This window comes from Somniosus microcephalus, chromosome 9, assembly GCF_052327205.1.
Source record: "Somniosus microcephalus isolate GS21.2 chromosome 9, FLI_Smic_1.0, whole genome shotgun sequence".
Lineage (NCBI taxonomy): Eukaryota > Metazoa > Chordata > Chondrichthyes > Squaliformes > Somniosidae > Somniosus > Somniosus microcephalus.
Window position 1 is genome coordinate 111,637,462 of NC_140995.1, and position 15,011 is coordinate 111,652,472.

Here is a 15,011-nt window from a genome sequence, read left to right on the forward strand (position 1 = left end):
TCCTTGATTCAGTTCTCTAAAGGGTAGAGTAATCATAGCTGGACAAGCAGCAGGATGTTTGTAGGTGCCCGTGCTAGTAAGCCGCACGATTTTAGCTGATTAAACTTCACCAGTACCTAAGACTGGACTCTTGCCCACATGCACCTCAGTTCTTTGGCCTTGAATAAGTGAGTTTTGCCTCTACAGGGAGAAAGTGTGCACTCTACATCAGGGAAATCAAAACTCTACTAATGTGGTTTTCTCAGTAGTTTGGTTTGGACACTCTTATACATGGTATTGGATTTCTTCATGTATCAGATAGCTGGCTTACCAAAAGAAAACATGATTAGTCAGTGGCGTTGTAGCGACTGCCTCAGGCCACTGTATTCGGTATATCAGAACAGATGAAATGAGCACAAAAGTGAGATTTTAAAAAGATCCAGTGCAAATTCCAGAATGGAAAATATTCATGCACACATTTTTTTGAAACAGACTTATCACGATAATTGAGGAGTAATTTTAGTTTTCCCAGCTACCCCTATACAGTACAGCAAGTCGTAAATTGCAATCCACAAAACATGAAGGGAAACAGATAGGATTTAAAAGTAAACAGCATCCAAGTGGAGTGGTTTTCAATTTTTTTCTGTGTGAATCTTTACCTGCAAATATTGACAATCTCCTGGGAACCCTTATTCTAACTTTCTGAAGATAGTGTCAGCTAGCCAAAGGAAAACAGTACACTAACTGCAGTAACATTTTGTTAGCATACAGCAATGAAAATAATGTGATAGTAAGTCAACTAACATAGAAACAAATATATAGAATACTGACTTCTTACAACACTGTTCTTCTGGCACACAATGTGCTTGTCCCCAGCTGACAAGAAATCTGATGACCTCCTGGACCCTCTAGGATCCCCTTAAGGGTCCTCAAGGGTTTGCAGCCCCAGTCTGAAAACCTATTGTAAAGTCAAGTCTGTTTCTCTGCTATCTCTGGCTTAAATATATATCGGCTGGTAAAAGCAAATATATACTTACTGTCCTTCAGAATTCTTCGTGGTAAGGTTGAATCTTCCAATAACCGTGCTAAATATGGGCTGCTTTAAATCAGATCCATCATATAGTACTCATTAGGAATGGCAATATTCACTTTGGTTTAAGAATATGACCTATTTTGATTTATGTCATAACTCTATAGGGAGAATTTTAACTTTCAACGGGTTTTGCGTGGGCGGGGGTGGGCTGGTGGGGTGAGTGGCAAGCCATCACATGTCATCAGTGTAGGCTGGGTCTCATTTACATCTGATTGGCAGGCTGATCACATTGGGAACAGGGTTTCTGGGGGGGCTTCCAGATGCCTATTTAAAGCATGAATGCACCTCTTAAAGATGATTGCATTCACTTCTTGGTGATTGCTGTGTTATACTGCTGCAAAATGGTAATTGTGAGAATTGAGTCAGAAGCAAGCTCCCAAGTTCTCTGACGCCTCCCTGGAGGTCCTAGTGGAAGATGTGAGGAAAAGGAGGGACATTCTCTTTCTAATGAATGGGAAGAAGATGCCGAAAGCCAATGGCCTGACCAGAGTAATAAGGGTGAGTACAGGTCTTCATTTCTCCATCTCTCTGCAGTGCACCTGACAACACCCTTCACCCCCACCCCATTCCCCAGCACTCTGAAAATGTCCATCCCCTGCATCACATTCCTTCTCCAACAGTCACAAGGAAACAATATACCACCTCTCTTTCTCATTACAAACACGCATTCACCTCTTGCTTGCTGCCTTCAAAGCAGCCACTAACAGCATTCTGTTCTCACATGGTCAGAACAAGGAAGTTCTCTGATGACTCCTTTCTCACTTCACACCCCAGCCACTTTCCTTCCATTGACCACCTCCCCATCCTGCTTGCAACTTGTTTCGTCTCAGTCTCGGCATATGCACTGCATGAAGAAGCCCCACACAGTGCGCATTCCTTCTCAATAGCCACTCGGTAACTCTCTCCCTCTCTTTGTTCAGGAGAAAAATGGCTGGTAGGGAGAAAAGCAAGACAGGGAAGGATCACACAACACTCAGGCTCTAAGTGAAATAGCGCAGGCAACCCTGGAGATCATTGGTTCAGTGACATGGCAAGGCTGGGGACTTAATTGAACATGGTGTCTGACTATTACTTATAATCTTTCCTTTATCTCAAGCACATTCAACCAGCTTGAAAGTGTCATGCTGCAGAATGAAGTCTGTCATTGGCTACTGTCTAGCCTGTCAGTGCCATGCTAACATGCTTGTCCCTTTCTTCTTTCTCTAGGTCCTTTTACAGAACCTGGACCCTCCAAGGAAGATTCCGAGGAGAACTATCCTCTTGAAGATGCATCATCACATGCTCCATCTCTGCTAAGTGCCAGCACAGTCATTGGCACCCCGGGTGGGTTAGAGAGTGAGTTAGAGGGGTTTGCACTTGGTGAAGCATCCAACATGAGTGAGCAGGATAGGGGAACAATGGGGAAGGACAGCCCACAAGATGTCTCGCTGGAGGGCAGGCTCGGCTCCAAGCTATGCTGAGGACAGAGATTCAGAATCCAGGGGTCCAATCTTCAAAAGAAAACACTTTTCAGCACATGTTCAATTATTATTTTTATAATATATAGGAAAACCTGCCAAAGAGTTTCCGTAGCATGGATTGTTAATGCAGAGGGAGATTGTGTAACATTTCAGGGGAATGAGTAGGTCAACCAAAGTGTTGAGCAATCAACTCATCCCTGGCTTCGCTGGATGCAAGGTATTGAGTGACCCTTCCTCGCCTTCACCCACACACCCTTTTCAGATGATGGGAATTCCTCCTGCTGCTCCTCCTCCATGTGCAAACCTCTTTGAATAGCAAGGTTAGCAAAATGTAGGACACTACCACAATCTGTGAGACTCTCTGTGGGCTGTACGGAAGTGAGCCCTCTGACCTATCCAGGGATCTAAACTGTTGTTGAGGAGGACAATTGTGTGCTCGATGATCATCCTAGTGGTCACATGGTTCTTGTTGTACCTCAGTTGTGCAGAATTGCTGGGGTCACAGAGGTGGTGACATCAGCCATGTGTGGAGGGGGATAGCTCTTGTCCCTGAGCAGCCACCTTTTGATGTTCCTTGACAGGTGGAATAGTGGGGAAATAGCTGACTGGCGTATTGTGACAGCAACCTGCAAATCTGGCATAGATCACTGACCAGCTGCACATTCATGGAAAGAAATCCTTTCCTGTTAACACATGCTGCTGGCTGGTTTTCTGGCACTTTGATGGCTACATGTATACAGTCTATGACTTCCTGCATATGAGTGAAGTCAGCCACTGCAGCAAATCCCAGAGCTCTATCATTCTGACTGCTGGCGTCTATTAGGAAGGATGTTTAGTCATTGGCCCTGACAAAGAGGACATTGATGACCTGCTTAATGCACTTATGAACAACAGACTGGGAGAAGCAGGAAATGTCCCTTGTTGCATCTTGAAAAGATCATGAGGCAATGAAGGGCTGTGGTTACTTTCACTGCCACTGGCACAGCATGCAGTAGCTCTTGTTGCAGGAGGTTGCAGAGGTCTGCACAGCCTCCTCACAGATAACTCCTCAGAAAGATCCAGGAAACTCACTCTGGGCCTGTGCACCCTTTGGATTGGGTACGGTGTTCTTCAAGCAGCCTTTCCCACCCCCCCCCCCCCCCGTTGTCTTTGAAGAGGCCCAACTGCTGCTCCTTGTGGCAGGACAGGCTACTCTTGCTGCTGCTACTCCTTCCCCTCTTCTTCTTCATGCAAACAAATTAAAGTAACAAAAGTGGCACCATCATAAGTAGAATAAATGCAGAAAAAATAAATTCGATTGCGTAGTGCCCGTTGTTTGGGCGCTACGGGTGCCATTTTAGGTCAAAAATGGCGTCCGAGCAGCGAGCACATAATTCTGGTTTGGGCCACGCCAGACGTCATCTTAGTGAGGGCGGTAGCGTCGGCACTGGGAGAGTGCGCCAGAAGTATGTAGAGAAGGCAGATCGTGCCATCAATCAGCATGCAACACTGATTTGACGTCAGCACTGCCATTTTCATCTTCAATGCTGGAAATAATGCCTTGTGTTAGCCTCGCACAGCTGAACATGCATTCAGCAGCTGCAAGGACCCCCCACCAGTGATATTTAAAGGGATCAAAAACCACTCTCAGGTCAGTTGCTGATTAATTTCTACTGGCTCTGTGTAAGTTTGTGGAAGCGTTTGCAGCTTTCTAGAGTTATTTAAAGTTGGTCAGGTGACAGGGAGCGGTGCTGCAAGTGGAGAAGGCCTTGCTTCTGACTTCAAGGATTCTGGTCAGACCACTTGCTCCAATCATGGGTGCTCTAGTTGTCATCCCCCTTGGCCTGCAGCATGACAGGGAGATGGAGCAGAGCCAGCGAAGAAGAGGACAAGCTGCTCGCAGAGGGAGGAGGAGAGGGAGAAGGGCTCTCACCAGGAGGACTTACCCACCTAGGATCTTCCGAAAGCAATTCTCTTACCTCAGCCTGAGCAGTGTGTGAGGCATCTGTGCTTTACAAAGGAGGTGCTCACAGAACTCTGCCACCTCTTGCAACCAGACCTACAGCCTCACACTGGGGCAAGAACAGCACTGCCAGTGGCTGTGAAGATGACCGTTGCCCTGAATTTCTTCATGTCGGGATCCTTCCAGGCTGGAGCAGGCAATATCTGTAAAATCTCCCAGTTCACCGTCTACTGCTGCACAAGAGAGGTGACAGACGCTCTTTATGCCAGGAGAGAGGAGTTCATTGTCTTCTCTCTGACCAGAGAGAAGCAGGCGAAGTGTGCACGTGGCTTTGCCAGGATAGCAGGCTTCCCAAGGTGCAGGGCATCATCGACTGCACACACGTGGCTTTGCGGGCACTGTATCTAAATGCGGAGATGTACTGCAACCACAAAGGTTACCACTCACTGAATATGCAGTTGGTGTCTGACCATGCTCAGCACATCATGATGGTGAATGCTTGGTAAATTGCTAGCAGTCATGATGCTTCAATTCTGCGTCAGTCTTTGAGCCACCAAGACAAACCAGAGGCTGGCTACTGGGCGACAAGGACTATCCGCTAACCACCTGGCTCATGTCTCCACTCCGCAATCTAACCATACACGGGCAGCATGCATACAATGAGAGCCAAGCTGCTACATGGAATCTGATAGAGCTGACCATTGGCGTCCTGAAACAACACTTCCACTTCCTGGACCACTCTGGAGGAGCCCTGCAGTACGCACCAGAATGCATCTCAAGATTTGCGGTGGTCTGCTGCATGCTCCACAACCTTATCATCATGATCCAGCCGTTGCCACCAGGCATACAGCGAACAGCTGAAGAGGAGGAGGAAGAGGAATGGGAGGAAGCGGAAGAGGAGGAGGAGGAATTGGAAGAGGAGGAAGCGGAAGAGAAGGAGGCGGAAGGGAGGAGGAAACTCAAGACAGACCCTTTCTGCCCGGGCTGTCTGTCAGCAACTCATCCGACTGTGGTATGAGTAAACACAACTCCAATTCTCCAATCAACAATAGTTCCACACCTAACCTTCCCTCTGTTACTGACCATCACAACATCATCTTGGCCATAATGCAGAAATAAAAGCCACCACAAAAGAAACGTTCCAATCCATTCCAATCCATCCAATATATCCTAACAAAGTCAACTGATCGCCCTTGTACATTCCCTTAGTGCCTGTCTTCAATGTGCCTTTGCCTGTCCTAGTGCTCCTATGAAGTGCTACCCCAGTGGCTGCAGCATAGCTGGTGGAAGTCTACTGACTTACAGTGGGGGAGACTGCAGATGGCCTTGCAGGACAATCTCGAGCAGCTCTGGGCCTAAAAGGCCTGGCTGTGTACTGCACCATCTCGGCATGGGTGGCAGCAGTCTGGGCTGGCTGGCTGACAGGCAACAGCAAGGACATTGGCAGAGTGGCACTGGTGGGAGGACGAATGCTGTCATCCTGAGAGAGGACAGCAGGTTCGTGCTCCATGGAGCCACTGCCACTCACCCGGGGCAGTGCCTCAGCATTGCTAGCTATCTGTTGGAGGATAGGTTGCTGGAATGCTGTGACACCCTGCAAGCCCCTTTCCATACTGGCAAACCCAGCCATGATGGCAGCAGTCTGAGTTTGCATGGCAGCAAACTGAGCTTGCAGGATTTCAGCCTGAGCTTCCACTGCAGCACTCAGACATTGGGTGGCTTCTGCTTGTGCTACAGTGGAAGCTGAGACATCAGCCATCAGACACTGCATGATGATTGGGTCCACAAGTGCGCAAATGGATCTACCCACCCATTCCATGCTGGAAAGGATGGGCTCCAAGCTCTGTGAAAAGCACTGTGCAAGGTTGGTGCCATGTCCTCCATGCTCCTTGACATTGCACTCAGGCTTTCTGGTAGGCCTGCCAATGCACCAAGCATTTTGTTCTGCATACTCATCAGCGTTCTTCTGTGGGCCACCCCATTGAAATCATCATCTGAGACCGCTGCAGCAGAACTCGTGTGCAACCTCATTCTCCAGGGAGCTGGCACCGCGCTATCCTTTCCCCCTGCCCTGGCTATAGCCCACTCGTGCCCGGTGACTCACCACATGCAGATCCCACCTCTAAGCTACCCTCTAAACTCCACGTAGTCCCATTATCTGAGCTGGTGGCTGCGACTGTCAAATTGAGTGACAGTGTTTCTTCTTCATCACTCTCCTCTCCCTCTTGTTGTACAACCACTGGCTGGGCAGATTGGATTTCTTGGCGATCTGAAATCAGAACGTCACAAGGGTAGGGTTGTGGTGAGGGGAGCGAGGGTAAAGTAAGACTGTGGAGGAGGAATTCCTACAGTGTATACGGGATGGTTTCCTGGACCAATATGTTGAGGAACCAACTAAAGATCAGGCCATCTTAGACTGGGTATTATGTAATGAGAAAGGATTGATTAGCAATCTTGTTGTGCGAGGCCCCTTGGGGAGGAGCGATCATAATATGATAGAATTCTTCATTAAGATGGAGAGTGAAGTAGTTGACTCCGAGACTAGGGTCCTGAATTTAAATAAAGGAAACTATGATGGTATGAGGCGCGAGTTGGCTAGGATGGATTGGGGAATGTTACTTAAAGGGTTGACGGTGGATACGCAATAGCAAACATTTAAAGATCGCATGGATGAACTACAGAATTTGTTCATCCCTGTCTGGCATAAAGTTAAAACAAAAAAGGTGGCGTGACCGTGGCTAACAAGGGAAATTAGGGATAGCATAAGATCCAAGGAGAGGACATATAAATTGGCCAGAAAAATCAGCAAGCCTGAGGATTGGGAGCAGTTTAGGATTCAGCAAAGGAGGACAAAAGGATTAATTAAGAGGGGGAAAATAGAGTATGAGAATAAGCTTACAGGGAACATAAAAATTGACTGTAAAAGCTTCTATAGATATGTGAAGAGAAAAAGATTGGTGAAGTCAAGCGTAGGTCCCTTGCAGTCAGAAACAGGGGAATTTATAATGGGGAACAAAGAAATGGCTGACCAATTAAAAACATACTTTGGTTCTGTCTTCACAAAGGAGGACACAAATAACCTCCCAGAGATGTCGGAGAACACAGGGTCTAATGAGAGGGAGGAACTGAATGACATCAGTATTTGTAGGGAAATGGTGTTAGGGACATTGACGGGACTGAAGGCCGATAAATCCCCAGGGCCTGATAATCTACATCCTAGGGTACTTAAGGAAGTGGCCCTAGAAATAGTAGATGCATTGCTGGTCATCTTCCAAAATTCTATTGACTCTGGCACAGTTCCCATGGATTGGAGGGTAGCTAATGTAACCCCACTATTCAAAAAAGGTGGTAGAGAGAAAAAGGGGAATTATAGACTGGTAAGTCTGACATCGGTAGTGGGGAAAATGCTAGAGTCCATTATAAAAGATGTAATAGCAGAGCCCTTGGAAAACAGTGACAGGATCGGACAAAGTCAATGATGTAATAAAACTCACTACGCACTTGGTTTGAGCATAAAGCAAGGCTTTAATCAACTTGTTTCAGAACATGGAGGTCCAGTTGTACTTCACTAGCTCCTTGTCTTACAAAATGTCCCTGGCAAGCTGGGGCCAACGCCCGAGTATTTATACTCCTTGGACGGCGCCACCAGCTGGCCGTCCAGCATTATTTCAGAAGTAGTTTCTTGATGATGAGATTTATAACAGTCAACATGGATTTACAAAAGGTAAATCGTGCTTGACTAATCTACTGGAGTTTTTGAGGATTTAACTGGCAGAATAGATAAGGGAGAACTAGTGGATGTGGTGTATTTGGACTTTCAGAAGAGATTAGCGTACAAAGTTAAAGCACATGGGATTGGGGGTAAGGTACTGACTTGGATAGAGAACTGGTTGGTAGACAGGATGCAAAGAGTTGGAATAAACGGGTCTTTTTCCGACTGGCAGGCATTGGCTAGTGAGGTACCGCAGGGATATTCACAATATATATTAATGATATAGACTAGGGAACTAGATGTAATATCTTAAGTTTACAGACAACACAAAGCTGGGTGGGCGTGTGTGCTGTGAGGAGGATGCAGAGAAACTCCAGTAGGATTTGGACAGGTTGGGTGATTGGGCAGATGCATGGCAGATGCAGTATAATGTGGATAAATGCGAGGTTATCCACTTTGGTGGCAAAAACAGGAAGGCAGATTATTATCTGAACGGCAATAGATTGGGAGAAGGGGAAGTGCAACGAGACCTGGGTGTCCTTGTGCACCAGTCGCTGAAGGTAAGCATGCAGGTGCAGCAGACGGTTAAGAAGGCAAATGGTATGTTGGCCTTCATAGCAAGAGGATTCGAGTACAGGAACAAGGATGTCTTGCTGCAGTTGTACAGGGCCTTGGTGAGACCACACCTTGAGTATTGTGTGCAGTTTTGGTTGCCTTATGTGAGGAAGGATGTTCTTGCCATGGAGGGAGTGCAGTGAAGATTCACCAGACTGATACCTGGGATGGCAGGAATGACGTATGATGAGAGATTGGGTCGATTGGGCTTATATTTGCTGGAGTTTAGAAGAATGAGAGGGGATCTCATTGGAACTGATAAAACTCTAACAGGACTAGACAGACTAGATGCAGGAAGGATGTTCCCGATGGAGGGGGAGTCCAGAACCAGGGGTCACAGTCTAAGGATAAGGGGTAAGCCATTTAGGACTGAGATGAGGAGGAATTTCTTCACCCAGAGAGTGGTGAACCTGTGGAATTCTCTACCACACAAGGCAGTTGAGGCCAATTCATTAAATATATTCAAGAAGGAGTTAGATATATTTCTTAAGGCTAAAGGGATCAAGGGATATGGGGAGAAAGCAGGGACAGGGTATTGAATTTGGAAGATCAGCCATGATCTCATTACATGGCGGAGCAGGCTCGAGGGGCCGAATGGCCTACTCCTGCTCCTATCTTCTATGTTTCTATGTGTATGCTTACACCATGTGCAGATCGTAAATCAGTAGAGATTGTGGGATGAGGGATAAGTGGGATGTGAGAAGGAGGGTATTATATATGAGGATACCGGCATCTTGTACTCTTTCAGCCCCGCTGCTGGTCCCAGGCTCAGCCATGCCCCTCCCAAGAATGGCCAGTACTGTCTCCGCCAAGGTGGTGCGGTGATGCAGGTGAGCCTGTCCCCCGATGGTTAGGTTCTGCTGGTGCCGGTTGTGTGCCACTTTTTCATGAAAGAGACAGGGAAGTGCGTCAGTGAGTGTGGTGCAATGTGTTTGGGTGATGTGCCTGTCATGGTTGAATAGCCGACAGTGTGTGCAAGCTGTGAGAATGAGGCTTGCAGCAGTGCTAACTGTGTGAGGGTGAGGGGAAGCTATGAATGTGAGGTATGAGTCTTGTTTGGTAGAGATTGTTGGTAGGTGAGTGATGGGGGTATGGTCCATTGAGCAGTGTGTGAGGCTAGTGGTGTAGTTGGTGGCATATGACATTTGAAGATAAATGCACTGACTTTGACCACTCGTGTGAAGTCATTAAACTTCTTCCTACACCAGGGTCCAGGTCCTCGGGACAACACTGCTGGCACTCACCACGATGGCTATCTGCTCCCATTGAACTTTTGTCTGTTGCCTGGAGGGCCTCCTGATTCCTTGTGGAAAGAGGATCTCTCTCCTCGAATTGACCTCCTGTACCATAGCCTCCAGTGCTGCATTGGAGAACCTTGGTGCATGCTCTCTCCCTTGTTGTGCCATCATTAACAGATTTTTCCTACTCTCTTCCCCAGCCACTTCAGTGATCTGCAGGCAGAATGCACCTCCCCTTTAAGACTACCTTTAAGTCGTGCAGGCTAGCTTTAATTGGTGCTAGCCTCACATGAACTAATGCCCCCTGCTGAGCGTTCAGCCATTCAGCAGCGCATTCAGTGCTGGGCTGAACGCCACAATCCTGCTAATCAGCAGGCAGCACAAAGTTTGCCTGCAGTCCTCCGAACAGGTGCCGGTTGCTAACGCATTGCGATTCCCTCGCCTGTATTCGGGGGCAAACACATTTTTAGGCCAACATCTTTTTAAAATATGCTCTGCAATGGACTTAGTCATCACTTCGTATTTTCAACACAGACCTTCTCGTCTCACATGAAGCATTCTAAATGGGGTTCTAGGTGAACTTTATCCTGCTACATTTTATAAAAAGAACTTTTGAAATGGTTTTTGATAAATTATTTTCACTGCCTTTTCTCCCAAAGCCCCCCATCCTCTCACTTGCCTTCCTACACCTTTGCAGGCATCTGCAATATGGCACTATAACTGGCCACTATGAGGTGCATTGGAGCAGTCAGGGTGAGTGCCCCTCTGGGATTTTCTCCTTCCCCCTCGGGAAAATGCCAGTTTTCCATTTGGTCTCCCTGCAAGACAGCGTATGTTAGAATAACAACCTTGTTTTGGACGTTGTATCAGTGTCTCTTCATTCATCGTGCAAAATAGTCAAGCTCCAATTCTGCACTTACTACTTACAAAGAGGGCTATCATTTAATGTTGGTGCCACCTAGTGCTGAATTTGTATCTTTAAAAAGTCCTCATTGTCACAATTACAGTACACAATACAATTTGAATTTGAAATATTAGATATAATCAAGTCACGTTACAAATCAAAATGTCAACTTTCTGTTTTGGCTCCTGTAATTTCAGTGTTATTACTTTCAAAGTCTTCGCTTCCATTGTGTTTTACTATGCTGTTTTGTACATAGCCACAATATTAAATTTTAATTGTATTAATCTGTAAACTGACTCATCCAAAACTCTGCTGTCCGTATCAATGTTCCCTTTAATTTTTTGGGGGGTGCACGGCCCTTTTAAGAGCCTGCGCGGCCCATTCAAAATACCGCGCATGTGCGATTCTTCCTATTTAAAAGCCGGTGAGCTGGCTGCGTGGGAGCTGCAGAGCGCTGCTCTGCCGCACAGCTTAAAGGGAACATTGGTCTGTACCCTAACTAGCACCAAGTCCCGTTCACACATCATCCCTGTGCTCGCTGACCTGCATCGGCTCCTGGTCGGGCAATACCTCGATTTTAAAATTCTCATCCTTGTATTCAAATCCCTCCATAGCCTCACCCCTCCCTATCTCTGTAACCTCCTCCAGCCCTACAACCCTCCGGGATCTCTGCGCTCCTCCAATTCTGGCCTCTTTCGCATCCCTGATTTTAATTACTCCACCACTGGCGGTCGTGCCTTTAGCTGCTTAGGCCCTAATCTCTGGAATTCCCGCCTTAAACTTCTCTGCCTCTCCTCCCCTCATTCAAGTCGCTCCTTAAAATCTACCTCTTTGACCAAGCTTTTGGTCACCTGTCCTAATATCTCTCTGTGTGGCTTTGTGTCAAATTTTGTCTGATAATGCTCCTGTGAAGCACCTTGGGTTGTTGTTACTACGTTAATGGTACTATATAAATGCAAGTTGTTGTTATATTAAAAAATATTTTCCCTAATTTCATCCTAATTTTTGTTCTTAAAGTTTTACTATTACAGTTTTTCCCTCCCCATAAATTACAGTACTGTTCCAAATGAGCACAAAAACCTGCATAATATAACAGCACCAGACCCACTGTAGGATTTCACTCTACTGTCTATAGATTTTAGGTTCAAATCCAGCGGGAAGAACAGTCACAGACATAAGTCAACGTATTGGTAAAATCAACAATGCTTTTATTACTTCTACCAATTATTCAATAAACAGTTAACAATAATACAACCTTAAAGGAGAGTCTGTAGAACACCCAAAACGCTTGACATTAGCCAGAAATTCTTATATATTCGTTGTCATCTGCGTATGACTGATAATATCATTTCCAGGTCCCTGCTGCAACATCAAAATATGTTGTAGAAAATTGTACAGAACTTTTTTTTAAAACATAAACAATAGGTATTCAATACACTTTGTAAATGTTTTAGTTCAGGTTCTCGTGAGCAGAATGCGACTCTTCTGTTCCTGAGGTTCAGCTCTCCCCTATAATCAAATTGCCTGTAGTGCAACTCCCCCTCTCTGAAAGGTTTAAGTGGCAATACTGTGACCTGCTGTGAACAGTTACTGATTGAAAAGGAGCTGGCAGTCACACATGTGATACACTCCTTGTATTATCTGCCAAGCTATCACTTATGGTAAAGTGAGAAACTGACCGAATCTAACATGTTTGAAAAAAGTGACAGAGCACGGGACATGGGGATCGGACATAGTAAAACAGAAATCCTTTACCAGCTCACCGGCTACCTGAAGTAGCTGGTGGCATGGATTGATGCCCTTTACAAAAACTGAATTGCACAGTTCGTGTTATTTAAAAAACTTTGAGCATAGGAGGGCAGCGACTTTATACTAATATCTGAATAACTAACTTGGTTTACTGGGGTTGGATGGCTCCAAAGCAGCCTTCTAGCTGGTTTGATGTTGTGACCTTAGGTATTTGTATTAGAGCCACTGTGGGACACTCCCCACAGTTGTGTTATCCCAATATTAACAGTTAAAGAAGTCAGGAGGTCTCAATATTTATGCGGGGCCATGAAGAGAGCAAGGGGGGGGGGGGATTGTTGGACGAGAAACCAGAAGCACGAGCTCCCCGGATGTCCTGCAGAAATTAACTGCAGGACGTCTTTTAAATGTTTTCAACAGGTTTCCTGCGCAACAGCCAGCCAGATTGACAGGCGAATCGGACATCGCGTGGGGGGGTGGGAAGGGAAAATCGGACATCGCGGCGGCAGCTTGGACATTGTGGGGAGTGGGGGTCGACCGACTGCACGTGTCCGATTGTGTGGAGGTAAGCTTGTTGGGCTTGGGGGATATATTCCTGCTCTTCCTGGCACACAAGCAATGCAATAAAGGCACTTACCTCATTGATCCGGCCATTCTCGCCTCCTTTCACCTGCCGGGTTTCCTGAGGCCCAGGATTCCCGGCTTCCAGGTGTTAAAAATAAAAATTAATTTAAATCAACTATATTACGTAATTTATTCCAAAAAAAATCGACAAATGCCTACATAGCTGTGTGCCCATAAAAGATGGTTTCATTTCAGATTGCAAGAATTGTGTCAACTGATTATTTTAATATTGGAATGTTTTATTAGTTGTTGAAATGATCAATGGAATATTTTGGATATATTAAGTTTTTGTAATTAAATGTGTATTTGATGTATTGTACAGTGGTGTATTACTACCATACCAAATGAACCTTAATTCAATTCAATATACATATGTCATTTGTGTTGCTAATACTGAAAATACATCTCAGTATTTTTTATTACATCATATCACTCGCCAGCCTTCTATAGAACAAGACTTGGACATAAGAAACACAAGAAATAGCATGAGTAGGCCATTTGGCCCTTCGAGCCTGCTCCGCCATTCAATAAGACCATGGCTGATTTGATCTTGGCCTCAACTCCACTTTCCCGCCAGCTCCTCATAACCCTAGACTCCCCTGTAGCTCAAATATCTGTCTATCTCCGCCTTGAATATATTCAATGACTCCGCCCCCACAGCTCTCTGGGGTAGAGAATTCCAAAGATTCACGACCCTCTGAGAGAAGAAATTCCTCCTCATCTCTGTTTTAAATGGGCGACCCCTTATTCTGAAACTATGCCCCCTTGTTCTAGATTCCCCCACGAGGGGAAACATCCTCTCTGCATCTACCCTGTCAAGCCCCCTCAGAATCTTTTATATGTTTCAATAAGATCACCTCTCATTCTTCTAAACTCCAATGAGTATAGGCCCAATCTGCTCAACCTTTCTTCATTCCTCTTGCACCTAGCCAAAAATTGCATCATGGCACAATTTTCCAGCTCTACCTTGTTCATGTTGGAGTCATCAGCATCCTAAAGTGGAGAGTCACAATAATGAAACTCGAGCCCCTACAATGAGTGAATTCATGTAATCCTGTCACTCAGTCACTATTTCACACACTTCCCAATACAAAGAGTACTGAAGCACTCAACTCCTATATACTAGGTGAATATGTTGCATAAACATGGCTTGTATTCCCTTGAGTATAGAAAATTGAGGAGTGTATGATTGAGGTATTTAAAATGTTTAAAGGATTTGATTGGGTAGATACAAAGGAACTATTTCCTTTCATGGGGGAATCAAGGACAAGGGGACATAATCTTAAAATTAGAGATAGACCATTCAGGAGCAGAATCAGGAAGCACTTTTTCACACAAAGGGTAGTAGAAACTGTCTCCCCAAAATGCAGTGGATGCTGGGACAATTGGAGCTTTGAAGAATGAGATAGATAAGATTGTTGTTAGGTAAGGGTATCAAGGGATATGGAGCAAAGGCGGGTAAATTAAGTTGAGATGCAGATCCGCCATGATCTAATTGAATGGCGGAGAGGCTTGAGGGGCTGAATGGCCTGTTCCTATGTTCCTAATAGTTTGTAGTACAAGCTGAAAGACATTTAATAAACATTTCAATTTGCCTGAAATCAACAGAGCTTTAAAGCGGTAAGTAGAGAGTTAGTAAGGTAATTACACTTTAACGAGCTGCGAAAACTTATTGAATTGCCCGAAATAGCCAGTGTG

At 45.6% G+C, this 15,011-nt stretch overlaps 1 protein-coding gene across 1 annotated transcript in view; it reads left to right on the forward strand.

The window, feature by feature from the left end:
• The first annotated feature begins 270 nt into the window (after positions 1–270).
• Positions 271–15,011, forward strand: part of LOC147112599 (XK-related protein 6-like) — a 94,504-nt gene continuing 79,763 nt past the window's right edge. Inside the window, exons 1-3 of the mRNA XM_085998198.1 lie at positions 271–328; positions 2,279–2,407; positions 12,496–12,604. Of these exons, the coding sequence (XP_085854324.1) occupies positions 271–328; positions 2,279–2,407; positions 12,496–12,604 (296 nt within the window). The remainder of the gene's footprint in view (positions 329–2,278; positions 2,408–12,495; positions 12,605–15,011) is intronic.